At 29.3% G+C, this 19,509-nt stretch overlaps 1 protein-coding gene and 1 non-coding gene across 2 annotated transcripts; one reads left to right on the top strand and one right to left on the bottom strand.

The window, feature by feature from the left end:
• The first annotated feature begins 1,004 nt into the window (after positions 1-1,004).
• LOC137820978 (protein VASCULATURE COMPLEXITY AND CONNECTIVITY) lies at positions 1,005-2,257 on the top strand. Its single transcript, XM_068625346.2, has 3 exons — positions 1,005-1,357; positions 1,460-1,665; positions 1,852-2,257. The coding sequence occupies exons 1-3, from the start codon at positions 1,259-1,261 to the stop codon at positions 2,027-2,029; spliced, it is 483 nt and encodes a 160-aa protein (XP_068481447.1). The 5' UTR covers positions 1,005-1,258; the 3' UTR covers positions 2,030-2,257.
• Positions 2,258-12,984: 10,727 nt separating this feature from the next.
• On the bottom strand, positions 12,985-13,074 carry TRNAY-GUA (transfer RNA tyrosine (anticodon GUA)). Its single transcript is given in 2 exon segments — positions 12,985-13,020; positions 13,038-13,074. It is a non-coding gene; the product is annotated as a tRNA-Tyr (tRNA).
• Between the last annotated feature and the right edge of the window lie 6,435 nt (positions 13,075-19,509).

Raw genomic sequence — 19,509 nt, 5'->3', positions numbered from 1 at the left:
GCATACAAAATAGATGCATTAAGTTTAGTTTAAATTAAGTTTAGTTTAAATGAATAAATAAATAAACATTCTTATATTAATTTAGAATAATTATTTTTCAGTCTGTCATTTGAAGGTAACAAAGAGGCTATTCCAATCTATTGCATTTTAGATGACTAAAAAGAATTGAATATGTTTTTGGTTCCCATATTATAACATAAAATTAATTTTTGTCTGATTCAAATTATACAGCATTTAATACTTATAATATGGAAATGACTAGAATGAGTCTATATGTAAAATGGTTGTTAATTTTTTTTTTAAATTTATTGTTGTTTTGATTGCAAACTCATTACGTCTATTATAACTATGGATTGATGAACTGGAATCTCAAATTGAGTGAATTCCACATCATTTCCATACTACAAATATCTAGTTTGAATCAAAGATAAAAATTATGGAAAGACGAAAAATATATTTAATTCTAAAAAAAAAAAAAAACTTGCTAAACCAAAATTCAGTATTTTCTATAATTTTTTCAACTCACTGAATTATTGTCAATATTATTAGTGTAATATACGAGAAGTACATAATAATTACGAAATCAGGAGTAACACAATCGCCAAACATTAAGTTATTGACAAAAAGAATAAAATAAACTCTCTAAACCATAGTCATGATAACTTGAGTAAAGGTGACATTATTATAAGCATTGTTGAATTGTGACATTGGTATCCATTGCTATTTTCTTTCATAAGTTAAAAAAAGTTTTTTAAAAGTTTAAATTATTTTTTCACAGGTTAAATTAAAATTTTAGAGAAACTAACAAAAAAATAATTTTTATAAATTGATTTTAATATTTTTGAGAAACTTATTTTTATTTTTTAAAATTTCCCATACCTTTTGTCATAAAATGTATACGTAATTAAAATTAAATCAATTGCACCCCAAAAGGTGAAAAAAAAAAAGAAACTAACTAACCTATTCTATATTCATATTTAGGTAAATGCCTATAGACATAGAATGAGCTGGCTTCTACCTTGCTTTACCAGAACTTCTCTTTCAAAGGAATCCAAGAGTGGGGAAAAAGAAGAGAAAGCAGACAATAAAGCAGATTTAAAGTTTGCACAGTGTGACAAAACAAACTTTTACTAGCCACTTCCCACCAATCTCACTTTATTCCTTATATATATATAATCAGATACTCACACTACACTTGCATATTTCTCCACTGTTTCTGATCTTCAAAAAATTGTACAGAAGAACACTTCTGCCACAAATGGCTAGAGTAGCAGGCATTTTTCTGTGCCTCCTGATTTTAGTCATGGATGTTGCAGCTGGGATTCTTGGCTTTGAGGCAGAAATAGCACAAAACAAGGTATGTTTGAAGCCAGCTTTTGTGAAGTGCATTAGGGTTTTAAGACAACTTGTATGAAATGAAACCTATGTTAAAACTCCCATTGTTGTTTTCAACAAACAGGTGAAGCACTTAAAAGTGTGGATATTTGAGTGTAGAGAGCCAAGTCATCAAGCCTTCATGTTGGGGTTAGTAGCAGCAGTGCTTTTGGGTCTAGCTCATGCCATAGCCAACATGCTAGGTGGCTGCAACTGCATTTGCTCTCAACAAGAGTTTGAGAAGGCTTCTTCAAATAGGCAAATATCAACAGCTTGCCTCATTTTAACTTGGTAAAGTCTTATCTTTCTTACTTGTTGAATACTGATATGATCAAAATAATGTACATGAGTAATCCCCAGTTTCAAAGTTTAGTTATTGAACTTAAAGTTATGTTGGTCACAATACTAACTAAGCATAGATGATTCACTAATTTTTTGGCCTTTTTTTTGTCTCCTTTTGGTTGTGTTGTTGATCAGGGTTGTGTTGGGCATTGGATTATCCATGTTGGTGATAGGGACTATGTCAAACAATAGGTCAGATGGATCCTGTGGTTTCTCACACCATCACTTCCTGTCCATTGGTGGAATCTGTTGTTTTGTTCATGGCATGTTCTGTATTGCATATTACGTTTCTGCCACTGCCTCTATGGATTAATTAGTGAGTAAGAAAAGCATCTTGAAGCCATTCATTCATGCTTTAGTGCTTTTGGAGGTTTCCCACAATCAACTTTTTTGCTTTGCATGGCAAAGTGTGTAGAAGACTTTCATGCCTTTTGTGCAGAAAAAGTGAAACAATTTTACATCACCAAACTACCCTCCCCAATCACTTCTTTCTTTTATCATATTTCAAGGAGTAAATCACGCTCACTTAGTTTTTTTCTTCCTTTCAAACTTCTCACATACTTCTCTCTTTTTTTATTCTCATATCAATTTTTTAAAATTTATTGGTTTGAAAAATGTTATTCTCATGTTAATTGTATATTCTATTAGTTGTTCCCATTAATTCTTTACTTAATTGTTCCATTATATCTTTGAGAAATATTATATTGTATATTTCGATGTCATCATAAAATATTAATTTTTTTCTCTAAAATAATATTTAATTTAATTAATATAATAATTTTTTTTAAATGGTACTTATACTGAATTTGGAAAAATTATGTTACGGCGAGTTTTAATTTATATTGGATCTTGGTCAAATAATGATATATAGACTTATTAAATCGATTTTCTTGAGTTAAATTTAAATTTAATTTTTTAATTTAATATCAAAATTATTTAGAATTTATTAAATCTATTATATTACCCTAAAATTTGTTAATTTATATAAATTTTATTTTATTTTCTTATTGATGCTACCGCCGCATAGATCCTTTTAGTTTTGATTTTAGTATATTCTTTCTTTAATTCAATACTAAATATCGTAGATACATTATTCGTGTAATTTTTTTATTTATTTATAAGTATGGTTTGACGTATTTTACTTTTTCTATTTAAACAATTAGATATATTTAATTTTTTTTTATAAAAATAGGTGTTGTAAAAACAAAGGATTCATTTTGTCATATGCTATATAACTAGGATCTTGTACCAATGCAACTTACGACTGTGTACATTTTATTCTTTATGATATTTATTTTATAGATTATTAATTACAATATTACCACATTGATATAATTTAAACGATAATATATTTATTTAAAATACTATTAAAAGATTAAAAAGACTATAGTCAACTAAGCATTTACTCAGCGTTAGTTATATAATTCAAATAATATAAAATAAGTATTTTAAATATTAAATAGATAATTTTGTGTGTTTTTTCGTAATTGTGGGTTTTCTTATTATTTTATGTTAACATCATAGTTATAATTACAATATAGAAAATTATTATATTTTTCATTATTTTTATTATATAATTTTTCATTTATTTCTTAATTTTATAAAAATATAATATTTTTGTTTCTTATTTTAAATTTATTATATACTGTTATATTTTTCCGTGTTTTATTATTATTTATACTTTTATATATTAATGTTTTATTTTACAATATACATGGGCAGAATAAGAAAATGCAAAAACCTTTATTGAGAAGTACTTAACGAGAGCTTATTAATAAATAAAAATAATATATTAGTTTCTTATATTTCCTTTCAATTTAATTAATATATCATTTTAAAAATCATTCTAAGATATCATGAAAATTTATTAAAACACATCCTTACATGTCAACACTTATTTCTTGTATTTTAGAGTTACATAGGAAAAACTGCTCATTCTAGTAATATATAGTAAACGATTATAAAATGTAAGAATCATTGAAATATTATTAATCTGAGTTGAAGAAATTCAGAATGTATTAATTTAATAATTGCATTTTCTTTCATAAATCGATTCTAAATATAGACTTGTCTTTAATTGACTTTTTTTTATTAATTTTGATTATAAAATAATTAGACATTATTTTTAAATAAAAGTAATAAATGTCAAGTGATTATTACTCTCTTTTTTGTCAATGAAGTACATATAACAAAAAAAATCTAGAAAGGAATAGGCCCAAGTTGCAATTCTAAAGACTTAGGGCAATTGATTTCTGCACTCAATATTTTTGAATATGCATCCAATGATTTTTTAAAATATCAAAATTGTCTCTGGACATTTTGGATTATAGATTTTACTTATCTTCCGGAATTACTTTTTAGAATATGTTTTATCCATTATGGATTTGTTTTTTCGGAAGCTTTATTTTCATCCATAATGTATTATATACATTCTGGATTTGTTTTTCTGGAATGATAATTTTTTCTTGTTTTTGGATTTGTGTTTCTGACATGTATTTTATTATGAAATAGAACAAATATGAATAAAAGAGTAAAAGGAAGGTAAAAGATATGAGTATGAATATCTCCTTTTCTTATTATTTAAAATCAAAACAAATGGTCTGAATATATACAAGTAGTACACTCATTCTAGGTTTAACTAAAGAAGGAAAGAATCAATAATTAAATAAAGGTTATTCATCTCTAAAAAGAGAAACAACTGATAATTAGAAAAGGCACCAAATTATTTTCTTCTATAAAGAGAAACAACGGATAATTAGAAAAGACACCAAATTAATATTAGGATCCTTCGATAACTCTGGTATCCGTATCCTTTAATACCCCGCCACAAGCGGGGAGCAAATATTGACGAGACCCAGCTTGGAAAAAATATTCTTAAAAGATTGAGGACTTAAAGCTTTGTTATAAATATCAGCCAGTTGCTCTGTGGTGGAAATGGGAAGCAAATGGATGAGACCCTTTGTAATTTTTCCCCGGACCATGTGACAATCTATTTCTATATGTTTTGTACGCTCGTGAAACACTGGATTTGTTGCAATGTATCTTGCTGAGTCATTGTCACAGTATAAAAGAGATGGTTGCTCAAAAGAAACTTTGAAATCTTGAAGAAGATAAGTTAGCCATTGAATTTCACATGTAACAATGTTCATTGCCCTGTATTCAGCTTCACAAGAACTCTTTGATATTGTTCCTTGCTTCTTTGATTTCCAAGATATGAGAGAATTTCCAAGATACACGCTAAAACCAGTCACTGATTGTCTTGAATTACTGTAGGTGCCCCAATCACTATCACAAAAGGCTTTGAGATGAACAGAGGTAGTGGAAGAGAAAAATAGACCAAGACTTGGAGCCCCTTTGATATATTTGAGAATTCTAATCGCTGCATTATAGTGAGCAATTGTAGGCTTAGCAAGAAACTGAGAAAGTTGTTGCACAAAAAATGTTATGTCAGGTCGGGTATTAGTGAGATACATAAGCCTTCCAATCAATCTTCTATAGGCTTGAATATCTGTGAAAGGAGCACTTCCAGTAGAAGAAAATTTCTCATGATTATCAATAGGAGTGGGTGCAGGTTTGCAGGCTAAAAGACCTGCATCTGTTAATAATTCCAATGTATATTTCCTTTGATTTACCATTATTCCTGTCTTACTTCTTGCTACTTCTAAACCAAGAAAATATTTTAAATTCCCAAGATCTTTAATCTTGAATGTCTGATTCAAGGCTTGTTTGATTCGAGCAATCTCTTCTTTATCATTTCCTGCCAATATTATATCATCCACATATACCAATAATGCTGTAAAAGATCCTTTAGAAGAATTAATGAACAAGGAATGATCATTCATAGATTGAGTATATCCCATAGAAAGCAAAAATGATGACATTTTGGCAAACCATTCTCTGCTGGCTTGCTTAAGGCCATATAAAGCCTTTTTTAGTTTACAAACTTTTCCTGGTGGAATAGAAGTCAATCCGGAGCAACTATGTATACATCTTCTTTCAAATCTCCATGTAAAAAGGCATTGTTTATGTCGAATTGTTTCAATTCCCAATTATAAATAGAAGCTAAAGAAAGAAGCAACCTTATGGTGGTCATCTTTGCTACTGGAGAGAAAGTATCAAGGTAGTCAATGCCTTCTGTTTGTGTATATCCCTTTGCCACTAACCTTGCTTTAGACCTTTCAATTGTCCCATCAGCCTTATATTTTATTTTGAATACCCATTTGCAACCTATGACAGCTTTGTTCTTAGGTAGAAGAGCAGTCTCCCAAGTTTGATTTGACTCTAAAGCAGATATCTCACATTGTATAGCTTTTCTCCAATAGTCATGTTTAACAGTTTCAGAATAAGTGTTTGGCTTAACATGTGAAGAAAGAGACATAACAAAAGATTTGTAAGAAGGTGATAAATTGCTATAAGACAAAACAAAATTAAAAGGATATTTAACTCTTGAAGATGTTCTGGAAACATTAAGATTACAATGATAATCCTTTAAATACTTAGGTGGTTTTTTTTATTCTTGTGCTCATTCGGACAGATGGATCTGATTCAGAACTTTATTCTATATCATGATTTTCATTGAGATTTTGGTCTATATAGGAACAATCTACGTCTGAAACCTCAATTTGTGAATCACAATTATTATCACTGCTATTTTCAACATTATCACAAGGTGTATTGTCACAAGGTGCAAGAATGGCTTGTGATGACTGACTTAAGACAAATTGATCTTCAGCAAACAAAATTTGATCATCAATATCGGGACTATTAGTTTCATTACTAGTATCTTGAACCCTTTGGTATGGAAAAACATGTTCATAAAAGACAACATCCCTAAACACAAAAATTTCTCTTGATTGAATATTCAACAAAATATATCCTTTTGTCCCCCTTGGAAAACCAATAAAAACACATTTTGATGCTCTTGGATCAAATTTTCTTCTATTTATAGACAAAGTGCTAGCATAACATAAAGAACCAAACACCTTTAATCCATTAAAATATGCATCAGTTTTGAAAAGCATTTCATGAGGAGAAAAATAGTTTAAAACAGGTGTGGGAAGCATGTTTATAATATGCGCAACATGTATCACAGAATATGACCAATAAATTTTGGGTAAATGAGATTGTATCATAAGAGCTCTTGCTACATCTAATAAATGACCATGTTTCCTTTCAACTATACTATTTTGTTGTGGAGTATTGACACATGATGTTTGATGTATTATTCCTTTACTGACAAAAAAATTAGTCATGAAAAATTTAGTTCCATTATCACTTCTTAATATTTTTATTGTTGTCTCAAACTGTGTTTGAACAAAAATAACAAAAATTTCCCAAACCTTAAGAACTTCAGATTTTTGTTTCAAAAGAAAAATTCATGTGTACCTCGAATAATCATCAACTATGGTCAAGAAATATTTATGACCATGAATTGATGGTATTGAGTATGGTCCCCAAACATCTACATGAATCAAATCAAAACATTTTTTTGATTTAGATGTACTAATAGGAAAAGAAAGTATTTTTTGCTTTGCAAAATGACAAACATCACAAACAAAAGATTTGTTATATTTAACAAAAGGAAATTTATTCTTGATAACATCAATACATTTTTTTGAAATATGACCTAATCGAAATACCAAAGGGTTTCTAGATCACTAGCACTGACATTAACAGTATTGATGGTGTGTGTAGATTCAAGAGGTTTAATTTGAAATTTCTGGTAAGATGGGATCCTGAGTATATAAAGTCTATCTTGCATCTTAGCAGAACCAATTATTTTCAAGGAGTTTTGTCTTGAATGTGACAACCATTAGAATCAAAGGTAAGAACACAAGATAGTCTATCAATCAATTTTGTTACTGAAAGAAGATTAAAAGTGAAACAAGGAATATATAAAACATTGTTTATGACATGATTTTGATTGAGAAAAACACTTCCAGAATAATTGGCAATGACTTGATTTCCATTTGGTAATTTAACATAAATAGAATCAATTTGATGATATGAAGTGAAGTAAGTTAAGGATGAACAAATGTGATCAGCAGCACCACTATCAATAATCCAAGAACTATAAGAAGAAATAGAGTTATTACCAGTTTGTGTTGTCATGTTGGAAGGAATAATAGAGACTTGACTAGAAACATTGTCACTGGATTTGACCTGTTGTAAAAGAGCTAACAATGTTTGATACTGCTCAGGAGTAAAACCAATTTGTTGAGACTCCACTTCTGACTTTGAACCTTCATCATTCTGCTCATTATTGTTAAAATTTGTATTGTGAAAGGCTGCATGACTATGATGATGATTCTGATTTTTAAATTTGAAATGAAGTGGAAAACCACGCTTTTTATAGTATGTATCAATGGTATGCCCTGTCTTTCCACAATAACTGCAAATTTTGGAACTATATTCTCTTCCATAACTTCCTCTTCCATATCCACCACCCATGCCATAGGTCATAACATTGTTTTTATAACCTCCTTTGCTAGTAGCAATCATTGCCTTGGATTGATCACCAAAAACTTGTCTCTCTTGTTGTGTAATGAGAGAGTAAACTCTATTCAAGGATGAATTATCTGATGAACTAACATGGAGCTCTGATACCATATTACAAAGTGGACTTTAAGCCTAACCCAACCCCATAAAATTGGCTCAATGAGGTGAGGTTTGCACCCACTTATATACATGAAAGACTCTAATCTCTAGTCGATGTGAGATCTCCAACACACCCCTCTCACGCCGAGACTGCCAACTCGTGCGTGAGACTATATATTATGGGTGGTCCGATAGTGGCCCGATAGCAGGTGGCACAATAGGCCCAACACAAACACTCGCTAGGATATGCTCGAAATGGCTCTGATACCATATTATGAAATAGAACAGAGATGAATAAAAGAGTAAAAGGAAGGTAAAGGATATGAGAATGAATATCTCATTTTCTTGTTATTCAAATAAAAACAAATGGTCTGAATATATACAAGTAGTACACTCATTCTAGGTTTAACTAAAGAGGGAAAGAATCAATAATTAAATACTAGAATCATAACACGCAAAGAAAAAATAAAGGTTATTCATCTCTATAAAGAGAAACAACTGATAATTAGAAAAGACACCAAATTATTCTCTTCTATAAAGAGAAACAACGGATAATTAGAAAAGACACCCAATTAATATTAGGATCCTTCTATAACTCTGGTATCTGTATCCTTTAATATATTTTTTGGGGGCAGGAGTATGATGAATACACTAAGTTCATACACAAGGATATCAAAAGAGGTTGATGTGTGGGACGGGCTAGATGATGTTGATCTTGTGCATTCAATATCTTATAACACATTAGATAATGAATATAGGGCACATGAATGTACTTGAGACTATTTAGATAAGGTAAGGTCAAGGTCAAGGTCAAGGTAAGGTCAAGGTTTATAACTATTTAGATATTTTGTATATGTGAACCCTATTTTGTCAATGATATCCAAAGTTGACATATGTTATTGTAGATTTTGTTACTTGAGATGACATGTTGATCCGTACCAAGTAATTTTTTAATTTTCAAATGTAGTCAGTATGGATATGTTTTCAATTCTTCTTCCTTTTGCACTTTTTTTTACAGATGATCTCATGTTATAGTCTACATTCATAATATAGACAGTCTATAGAGTATAGGCAGTCTATGTTTATACTGTCTATAGTATATAGTAGACAATCTAACAGGAAATCATTAAAATACATCAATACAATGATTTTTATATTTTCGTAGAATGTCATCATATATAAATGATTTTTATACGAGCATCAATATCAATCAAAGGATACAATATTGTCATGCTAATCAAAATACAAAAGAGTGAGAAAGATGAACCCCAATCCCTATTTTTCCAATTGAAGCAACAAACTCTTTGACTTGTTTTGCTATTAATCATTGCAATTTTAACAAACTCCAACAAACTTTATTATTCTATTTTCTATTTAGTGAATCTTTTACTTGATTATTCAATTGTTACTTATGGGTTTGATATACGTCCTTAGGGATAAATTATTACTTCTGACAACGCAGTGCACTTGCCATAGATAAGTCATTAGTGGAATTCAAGCAGTCCAGTTATCTTGTTTGGTTCAAGTTTTCAAAGCTAGTTATAGTATATATTTTCGCTGATGCCTTGTAGTGGAAAGCTCCATAGACATTATTAAAGAAGTTTGACAAAATGGGAACTTAAAATGCATGGAACCTTAATCATTATAAAATTCATCTTACAAATTTTTCTTCTAAATAATTATTGCTTTTGAAAGAAGGGATTATATATGTGGAATAAGATTTTTTTCATCAGATAATTGGAATCTCATTGTGATAAGGTTCTTACCCTGCCATCTAACTCAAATATGATAGAACCTTCAGAAAATGGAATTGATCTTATGGATGTCATCTGTGTTGTATAAGATTCAAAGTCAATTTTTTATTGTTACTTTTTATTTTAAAGTACAATTATGTCAATTTTAATCGACCACAAACTATAGACTAATTTTAACCTTTGGTTCACAATTTGAGCTAAGGTCAACCAGGTTATCTTGGTCCTTGGTCGAGCTAAGTCTGCCCAAGCTCATGTCCAACCAAGTCGATCTAGGCCTAGGTCGAGTCAAATCGGTCTAGCCTAGGTCAAGCCAAGATGACATGCAACCAAGTTCAGCACAGTCGAGCCGAGTTGACTTGGGACCAAGTCGAGCTAAGTCGACTCGAGCCCAAGTCGAATCGAGTCAACCCGAGTCCAAGTCGAGCTAAGTTGATACAAACCCATATCGTGCTTAGTCAACCTAGACCCAGATTAAGCTAAGTTAACCCGAACCCAGGTAGAGACGAGTCGGCCCGTGCTCAGGTTGAGCTAGCTGATGACTTTTTACGGCAAGTGCACCGCGCTTGTCAAAAGTAATAATTGTCCCTAAGGACGGATATCGATCCCACAAGGAACAATGAATTATCGAGTACAATAATCGCTAAATATAAAAACAGAACAATTAAAAGAGTTTTGAATTAATTGTGTTGGCATTGATCAATAAGAAAACAAACAAAGAATTAGTTGTTTCAATTGGAAAAATAAGGATTAGTTTCATCTCTCTCACTCTCATGTATTTTGATTAGCATGTCAATATATTAAGTTCTTTGATTGAAATTGATGCCCGTATAAAAATCATTTATATCGATTCCTCGCATATAAAATCCTTAAGAATGTCCCCTAACTATCGATCCCTCGCATAATTATAAGAACAACTTAGAACGAAGCTCAGACGTTTAATAGCAATTAACATTTCAAATATATTCCTAGCACTCAAATATGTTAAGTATTGTTGTTTAGGTCCGAACCCTAAAAATACCTCCCGGTCAGATTTAAGATTCTCAATTTGTCACGGAAAATTAAAAGTAAAACAACAATACCAATAATCAATCAAGAACTGAATATTAATATATAAAATATCACCTCAATACATAAGAGTTTGAGCAGATTACTCTCAATCCCAAAGGGTAGAATTAGCCACGCATACTTCTATCACCTTCCATTCTCCCAATTGGCTTACAATTCACTCTATGGTGTTTTCCTCTCAATCTGGCACACTAAGGTTGAGCCTCTAGCCCTCTATTTATCCTACTTTTCTAGGGTTAGGTTGTTTATTGTGTCGCGCTAATGAGCTAAATGATAAAACATAAAAAAGGCCCAATCTTTCTTTGCATCTTTTTCATTCTGGGACCTTCTATCTTTATCTTTTTAGCTCAAATCATTCATCTTTAATCCAAATCTCCAATCTTCCTTAGAAATCTGCAATTAACACCAAATTTGGGAATAAAATACTCTTATTCAAATAAAGATCATAAAAAATGTAAAAAGGTATAAATTCATAAATTAGGGATTATTTTATATGTAAATTAGCAATAAATCCTCATAAGTGTCTATATTTTAATATGAAATATTACTGAAATTAGACACTTATCACTAGCCCACAAGGAGAAGAGTCAAAGCGTGTCAGGTCAAACCTACTTGGCCCAAACCCAGGTAAACCCGAGTCAACCCAAGTCCTGGTGGAGCTGAGTCGTCCCGGCCCATGTAAAGCCAAGTCCATTCAAGCCCAAGTCGAGCCGAGTCGGTCTGGGCCCATGTTGAGCCGAGTCGGCCCAAGCCTAGGTTCAACCACGCAAGTCGGAGCCCATGTTAAGTTAAGTTGAGTTGGACCCAGATAGAGTCGAGTTAGGCTAATTGGCCTAGGCTCAGGTTAAGTTAGTTTGGGTCCAGGTCGAGCCTAATAAGTTAGATCCAGGTTGAGCCGAGTTGGCCTAGACCTATGTCGAGCTGGATCAGGTCAAGTGGAGTCAACTTCGAGTCAATTAGACCGAGGCTGAGTTGAGTTATTCCTATACCAGATCGATCCCACATGAAATTTAATCTAATTAACAAAGTGAATTTAATCTAGATTTAATCTATTTTAAACGGATTTAAAAAAAAAAAACCAAATAAATTTGATCTAATTAAAATGTATATGAAATTTATATCCAATCTATTTTATTTGATTTGAACTTTAAAACATTCGATCCACGTTCACCTACTTTTTCCATATGAGTCAATAAGCTCTTCCATGTTTTACCGAGTTCGATACCCAGTCCTGCAAGAGCACCTTCTCTTGAAAGCATGAAGAGAGAACCTAAACAATTTGTTCTATCCGCGGATTGTTCTAAACAATTTGAGCCATTAAAACCGTTATCACCACTACCATCAAAACTCTATGGAATGTTGTAGTTTGACTAACCTCAAAGTAACAAGACTCTGAGCGAAGGATCCCACTTTCTAATAACATAATAAGGATAGGACGGATATTTTAATAATGCAGGTAGTAATTGTGGAGGTGCAGGAAACAAAATCTATATTTCAGCATATCGTGGACGGACAGAAACATAGCTCAATAGAGGTGGCCCATATGGAACTACAAGAATTTTGTGAGTAGAGGCTTTTTTTTGCCTTTTCTTTTTCTCTACTGGCACTTTTAATTTTGATGCATTTTGTAATGATACCCTTATTACCGAAACTAGTCAAATAATTCTAGAATTGTAAAAAATCAAATAATTTCTGAAATTTAAATCCTGAAATTCTATTTTCTTTTATTTGTGGTTATACTACACAATCAAAATGGACAAATAAATAAACTTGAAAAATTGCAGATATCATAAATAAAATACAAATATCACAATGATAAAACCAAAACTGAATGGGAAAAAGATTAAAAAAATCCGACCTGCCGGATTCGAACCAGCGACCTAAGGATATCTGAGGATATTACCACTACAGTCCTCCGCTCTACCAACTGAGCTAAGGTCGGTTTGTGAATAACAGTACAACCTATTTTATATGTTTATTAATCTTTTACTAATTTCACTTTTTGAAATAGATAGTGAGGTTTCTAGAAAAACGAAAAAGCAAAAAAGAAAAAGAAATGATAGTGAGACTCAAATTATGATGAGAGAGTCCCCATTGCTCATATTATTCCCATCCTTGATCTGAAAACCAGGATAATTTTCATGCTTGATATTTCTTCAGCTTTAATCAATAAAAAAAAATCAGAAATCAACCACCCATTAATGAAATAAATAAATATGTGAATAATATTAAATAATGTAACTATTATTATTATTAATTACACATTGAATAAGAAGCTATGAATGAATGAAATGACCATAGGCTCATAAGATAATGTCTCGTGTTTAACTTTAATGCAGTTCATAAACTTCTTACTTTTTTTCGCATAGTTGTGCAGGGATGCATATACATAGCATTGATGAGAGCTGTGAGTTAACTCTTTTTTCTCAAATACTTGTGTTAGCAATGAAAATATTATATTTTTCTATAAACAAAAAAGAAAGAAGAGAAAAGTTAGAGTTTTTATTGAGAAGAACAGGGCATGGAAAACACCCCATCTTTATAAAAGGTTGCTTAGCCAATGAAATATTAATCCAAACCTGACATGTCAGTTTGTCTAATTTGATGAAAGGGGTTGGGTTTTTGATAGAGAAAAAGGTTAAAAAAAAACTTGGACAAGACAAAAAAGATTGACAGACAAAAAAAAATTGTAAATTATGAAGTAAAGATTCTGACCCTATACGACTTTCTCATGTCACGTTCTGTGATTGTCCTCATCTTCTTCACGATTCTCTCTCTGGTTTGAACTTTTTCACCATTCACCTTTGTCAACCCCCTTCGTCTCATCGCCATCACTTCCCACTTTTGTCTTTAATCCAAAGGTCTACACACCTCATTTTCACATGCCACATTAAAGATTTTTTTCAAGTGTGGGCGAGGCATTAGATATTCAATTTCATCCAAGTTTCAAGTTATCAAATTTTGTTTACGTTTTCAACCATCTTGCTTCACTCTAACCATGTCTCTTTACCAATCTTTCAATATTATAATATGTTGCTTCGTAAAATTAAAGAGGACTTTGTTCTTCATTCTTAATCCACTATAGTATGTTGTGAAAACGAAATTATTGAATATAATGACTTCAACGTTTTTAGAAGATTTAAGCTCACACCAATAATACTAGTTAATACGGTTTTTATGAATGTTATTTTTTAAATCATCTTAGTTTAATAAGAGTTATTCTTTATGTTATTGGTTCTATTTATATTTATGTTATAAGTTTATTTACTTTATTAGTTTATTATTATTATCTCATTGTTGTTACTTTTCTATGTCCTAATTTTGGTTTAATGGACCAAATTGATTTTTAGCCATTTTGTTTCTATTTTAAATTTTTTTTGTGTGTATGTATTTCATGTTAGCATGCAAAAATAATATATGGGTCATTATCACTCTTTTGTTATCTTTTCTTTTGTTGTTTTCTTCACTCTTGCATAGAACTTTCAAATAACCATAATGCAGAAACTTGTTATGGTATCAGAATGGGTTCGTTCCGCTCTGCTTTGTCGACTTTATTTATTTTTTTCTCTATTTTTTTTCTTGTTGGTTTCTTGTGCTTCTTCCATACTCTAATTTTCTTTCGGTTGTTTCTTTATTATGAATTTTTCTTAGACCTCGAGCGCCTTCTACCTGCATGTAGGCAAGAATCCTGGGATAACTCTCGTGACTCCATAGCTTGATGGAACAAACTATCAGAGCAATGAAGAGAGTCCAGGGTGTGTAAAAACAAAAACAAATTCGTGAACGGAGAAATCTTAAAACCATTACATGAAAATGATCTATATGAAGGTTGGGAACAATGAAGCGTAATGATTATTTATTGGATCACTCTGACATTAACTGCGCAAATTGCATAGAGTGTTGTATATGTTGATCATGCGAAGGAAGTGTGGGAAGACTTAAAGAAGAGATTCTCAAAGAGTAATCAATTTCACATATCCGATTTGATTCTAGAAGTTAACTCTATCAAGCAAGACGAAAGAAGTATCACAAATTATTATACATATTCAATGATGTCATAAGAAGAGTTGGATACAAAATGTGCCAACCTATTTTTGTAGTATTAAATGCAGTTGCATTCTTGTTAAAACCATTGTAGAATACAAAGAATCTGAACGAGTCTTGAAAGGATTGAGAGAAACTTACAACACTGTGAAAACACAAGTATTGTACATGGAGCTCTTACCTAGCATTAATCGAGTTTTTTCTTCGGTACTTCAACATGAAAGGCAACTAAATGATAATATTAGTGTAGAATCAAAGGGTTAATCAATAATGTTAAAAAACAAAGTCAAAGAATAAATGGTATAAATAACAACATGGTTTATGGTTGGAGAAATTATGGAAAAGGCAGAGGAAGAAGTTTTGGTAAACAATGTAAATATTGCAACAATATGAAACATGTGGAAAGTGAATGCTATTGAAAGCACAAGATTCCTCCCTAGATGAAACAAAAGAGCATTACGTCACTAATGTTATTGAGATTAATGAACATGTCCCATAAAAGGCTCAATCTCTATAGAATCATTTTTTCAATAATCAAATTTTGAATACCTAAACTACTGAACAAATACAACAATTAGTTGACATTTTTCAATCTTCAAACACTAAAGAAATATTGATCAACAACACTATTGGTGAGTGTTCTATGCAACTAAATGCGAAAGGTAATATCGTTTTAGACTCTTGGATACTTGACACCGATGCATATGATCATGTTACTTATTTTGTCTTTCTTTATAAGCTATCATGAAATCAAACCTATGTGTTACTTTTCCAAATAATACACAAGTTTTTGTTAAGCGAGATGAAACTATTTTTCAATCAAGAAAACTTATAATATGTGATGTATTGTACATACTTGAATTCACCATTAATATTATTTTTGTCTGCCTTACATCCTCGTTAAATTGCCAACTCATTTTTTCACAAAATACTTGTCAGATACAATAGAAAAATACATCCAAGATGGCTGGACAAATTAATCTACATAGTGGGCTTTCATTTTTCTGTCACTGATAACCATAACATAATCTTCTTTGCTAAAATTGATATGAATGTATATATAGGCATGTTGGTATACATTATGATAAAACTAACATTTGTGATTCTTGTCATTTAGCCAAACAACACAAATTGCCTTTCTCACTTAGTAATTCTACCTTACTAATTCGTTTGATCTTATTCATATTAACATTTAGGGGCCATTTAATATTCCCTCCAACACGGTCTTAAATTTTTTCTCATGATAGTTGATGATTATACTAGACACATGTGAGTTTATTTGATGAAAAGTAAAAGTGAAATGAGAAGTATGTTAATTAGTTTCATGTCTTATGTTCATAATCAATTTAACAAAAGTATCAAGATTATTATGATAGATAATGCTCATGAGTTTTATTGGAAGAAAATATATGATAAACATGGGTGCGCAAAGCACTAACCTTTCTAAAGGACTATAATCATCAACTATTGATGTCATCACAGAATGCTGTCACATAAAGTCACAATCAGTTTAGCTATCTGCTTGATGTTGTTCTATCATCCAAAAAATTATCTAACAATTATATGAATTACATTCTCTCTATTTCAAATCAAATTGAGCTTTAAACATATGAAGAAAATTATTCTTCTTGAGTGGATAAATACCATGGAAGTAGAGATCAGGGTTATAGAAGTCAACAATACTTGGAAAATTATGGTCCTTCTTGCTGACTCTCATTGGATGTAAATGGATTTATAAAATCATGCGTAAGGCTAATGATGAGATTGAAAGATATATTACGAAGTGGATTTTAAGCCTAACTCAACCCCATAAAACCGGCTCATAGGGTTGAGGTTTGCACCCACTTATATACAATGAAAGGCTCTAATCTCTAGTCGATGTGGGATCTCCAACAAGATACAAAGCTCGATTAGTTGCAAAGGGTTACTCAACATGAAAGAGTTGATTGCCTTGAAACACACTCTCCAGTGACTAAGCTTACAACCATTTGGATTATCCTTGTCGTTGTTGCAGTCAAAGATTAGTATCTTAAGCAACAGGACATTGACAATGTTTTTTTGCATAACGATTTGAGTGAGGAGATTTACATGGTTTTACCTCCTAGTATTACTCCATGAAAGCATGGCGAGGTTTGCAAATTAACCAAGTCACTATATAACTTAAAATAAGAAAGTCATTAGTTATATGAGAAGTTAACTATTTTCTTACACTAGAAAAAAAAATCATGCAAGAATTAGTAAGTAGATATCATATTCTTGTTTTTCTTGAACTCCTTTGAAACAACTAAGACTAAAGTCCTATAGTGATATTTTTTTAATCGACAGAGTTATAATAAATTACACAAGTAGCAAAGAGTTGTGGGTCAACTATATACCAAATCCAAAAATAGATATGTTATAACAACAAAAGTTACATTAATGCAATGTCTGCTTCTAATGATATACTCTGCGCGTAAGTGAAAAAGTGATATGTTTATTTCAACGGATATGCGAGCCTGGATTTCCAAGATTTGTAAAAACAAATTTCATTGCAAATAACAAAGATGTGCGAAGAAAACAATGTAATAATACTTACATTTACATTAAAATTCATATTTGTCCATTGTTGATAATTTTGTTTAATATTAATTTTAATACATCCAAATTTTAATACAAACTTGTCCTTAATTTTTTTTCTTCATTCATTATATAACATAATTAACTATATCATAAATTAAAATATTAAGTATATTTATAATAAATAAAAATATTATATTTATCTGTAAAAAATATTATAAACATTATAAAAATAAAATAATTAATTATATTATAAAAATATATACATAATCGATAATTTATATAAATCTATAACATAATACAAATATCGATTATGTTATAAGTTTATATAAATAATTTATAAATAATGAATTATGTATATAAAACTTACAATAAAATCCATTATATTATAAATTTTATAATATAATTAATTATATATTACTATATAATAATATAATAAAATATAGTAAAATTAATAATAATAATAATAATATATTTATATTTATACAATAACAATAATTATTATTACTAATATTATTAATATACATATTAAATTTTCTAAATAATAATAATAATATTTAAAATTAATTTATAAAATAGTAATAAACCTATAAAATTATTTAAAAATAATAATAATGAATATAAATTAAAAAATTATTAATTATTAATAAATTATTAAATAAAAATAATAATATTAATAATAATAATAATTTGAGTTTAATTTTATTTTTAAAAAACATTTAATAATACTATTAATAAAAAATTATATCATTACAATAAAAAATAAATATAAAAATTAAATTATTATTAAATTTAATATAAAAATGTTTTTTAATTAATTTTTTATAGCTATAAATATTAAATTTTGTTTAGTTTTATCTAATAATTTTTATTTTTCCAACAATTTTAAAAAATTGGTAATTTTTATGTTTTGAAATTTTTTAATGTTATGAATATTAAAAAATTTCATTTAATTTTTTTAATTATGAATATTAAAATTTTATTTTGATTACAAACACAATTATTTTTATAATCATTTTTTTTTATTTTACAAATTTACATAATCAGTATTTTTCCAAAGTGAGTTCTTAAAAACTTTTGAAAATAATTTACAAAATTTTAATTAACTCAAATTTATACACAAATATCTCATTTTATTATTTAATATTTTTTTAAAATAAGAGTAAATTTGTAAACTTACATTTTATATCTTTTAAAAAAATAAAAATATTCTCACAACCATCACATCATTCACAAGTTTCAATAAACTTTTCTCATAAATTCACTTTAAGATAACACAATCCAAACACACTCTTATAAATAGTAAACACATAATAAAAAGTAAAAAAAAAATGTAAATACATTTATAAAAATTAAAAAGAACTAATACATAAAAAATGTAAACAAAACAATAAAAACCTAAAAAAAATTAAATACAATTATTACAACAAAACAAAGTGTAAATTCATATATAAAAATTAAATACATAAAACACATAATAAAAAACAAATAAAAGTTTATAAAAACTAAAAACAGTTAATAGTAAAAAAAAATAAAAAACACAGGAAAAATCTAAAATAAAATTCAAGTACAGTTATTAAGATTAAAAAAAGTAAACATATAAAAAAAATTAAATAGTATCTTGTTAATAAAAAATTAAATAGTATCTTGTTAATAAAAAATTAAAAACAATAAAGACATAATAACAAAATATATATATATATATATATATATAAAAATTAAAAATATAGAATAAAAAACTAAAAAGTAAACACAAAATAATAAAAAATATAAAAAC

Source organism: Phaseolus vulgaris, chromosome 11 (assembly GCF_051622355.1).
Source record: "Phaseolus vulgaris cultivar YP4 chromosome 11, ASM5162235v1, whole genome shotgun sequence".
NCBI classification, from domain to species: Eukaryota; Viridiplantae; Streptophyta; class Magnoliopsida; order Fabales; family Fabaceae; genus Phaseolus; species Phaseolus vulgaris.
The sequence above is the reverse complement of the archived record's forward strand: the minus strand, read 5'-3'. Positions and strand labels throughout refer to the sequence as shown.

Excerpts from the sequence above, each read along its gene's own strand:
- LOC137820978 (XM_068625346.2), top strand. The coding sequence starts at position 1,259 with ATGGCTAGAGTAGCAGGCATTTTTCTGTGCCTCCTGATTTTAGTCATG. Across the intron at positions 1,358-1,459 it reads CAGAAATAGCACAAAACAAG|GTGAAGCACTTAAAAGTGTG; the intron begins GTATGTTTGAAG and ends TTCAACAAACAG. Across the intron at positions 1,666-1,851 it reads GCTTGCCTCATTTTAACTTG|GGTTGTGTTGGGCATTGGAT; the intron begins GTAAAGTCTTAT and ends GTTGTTGATCAG.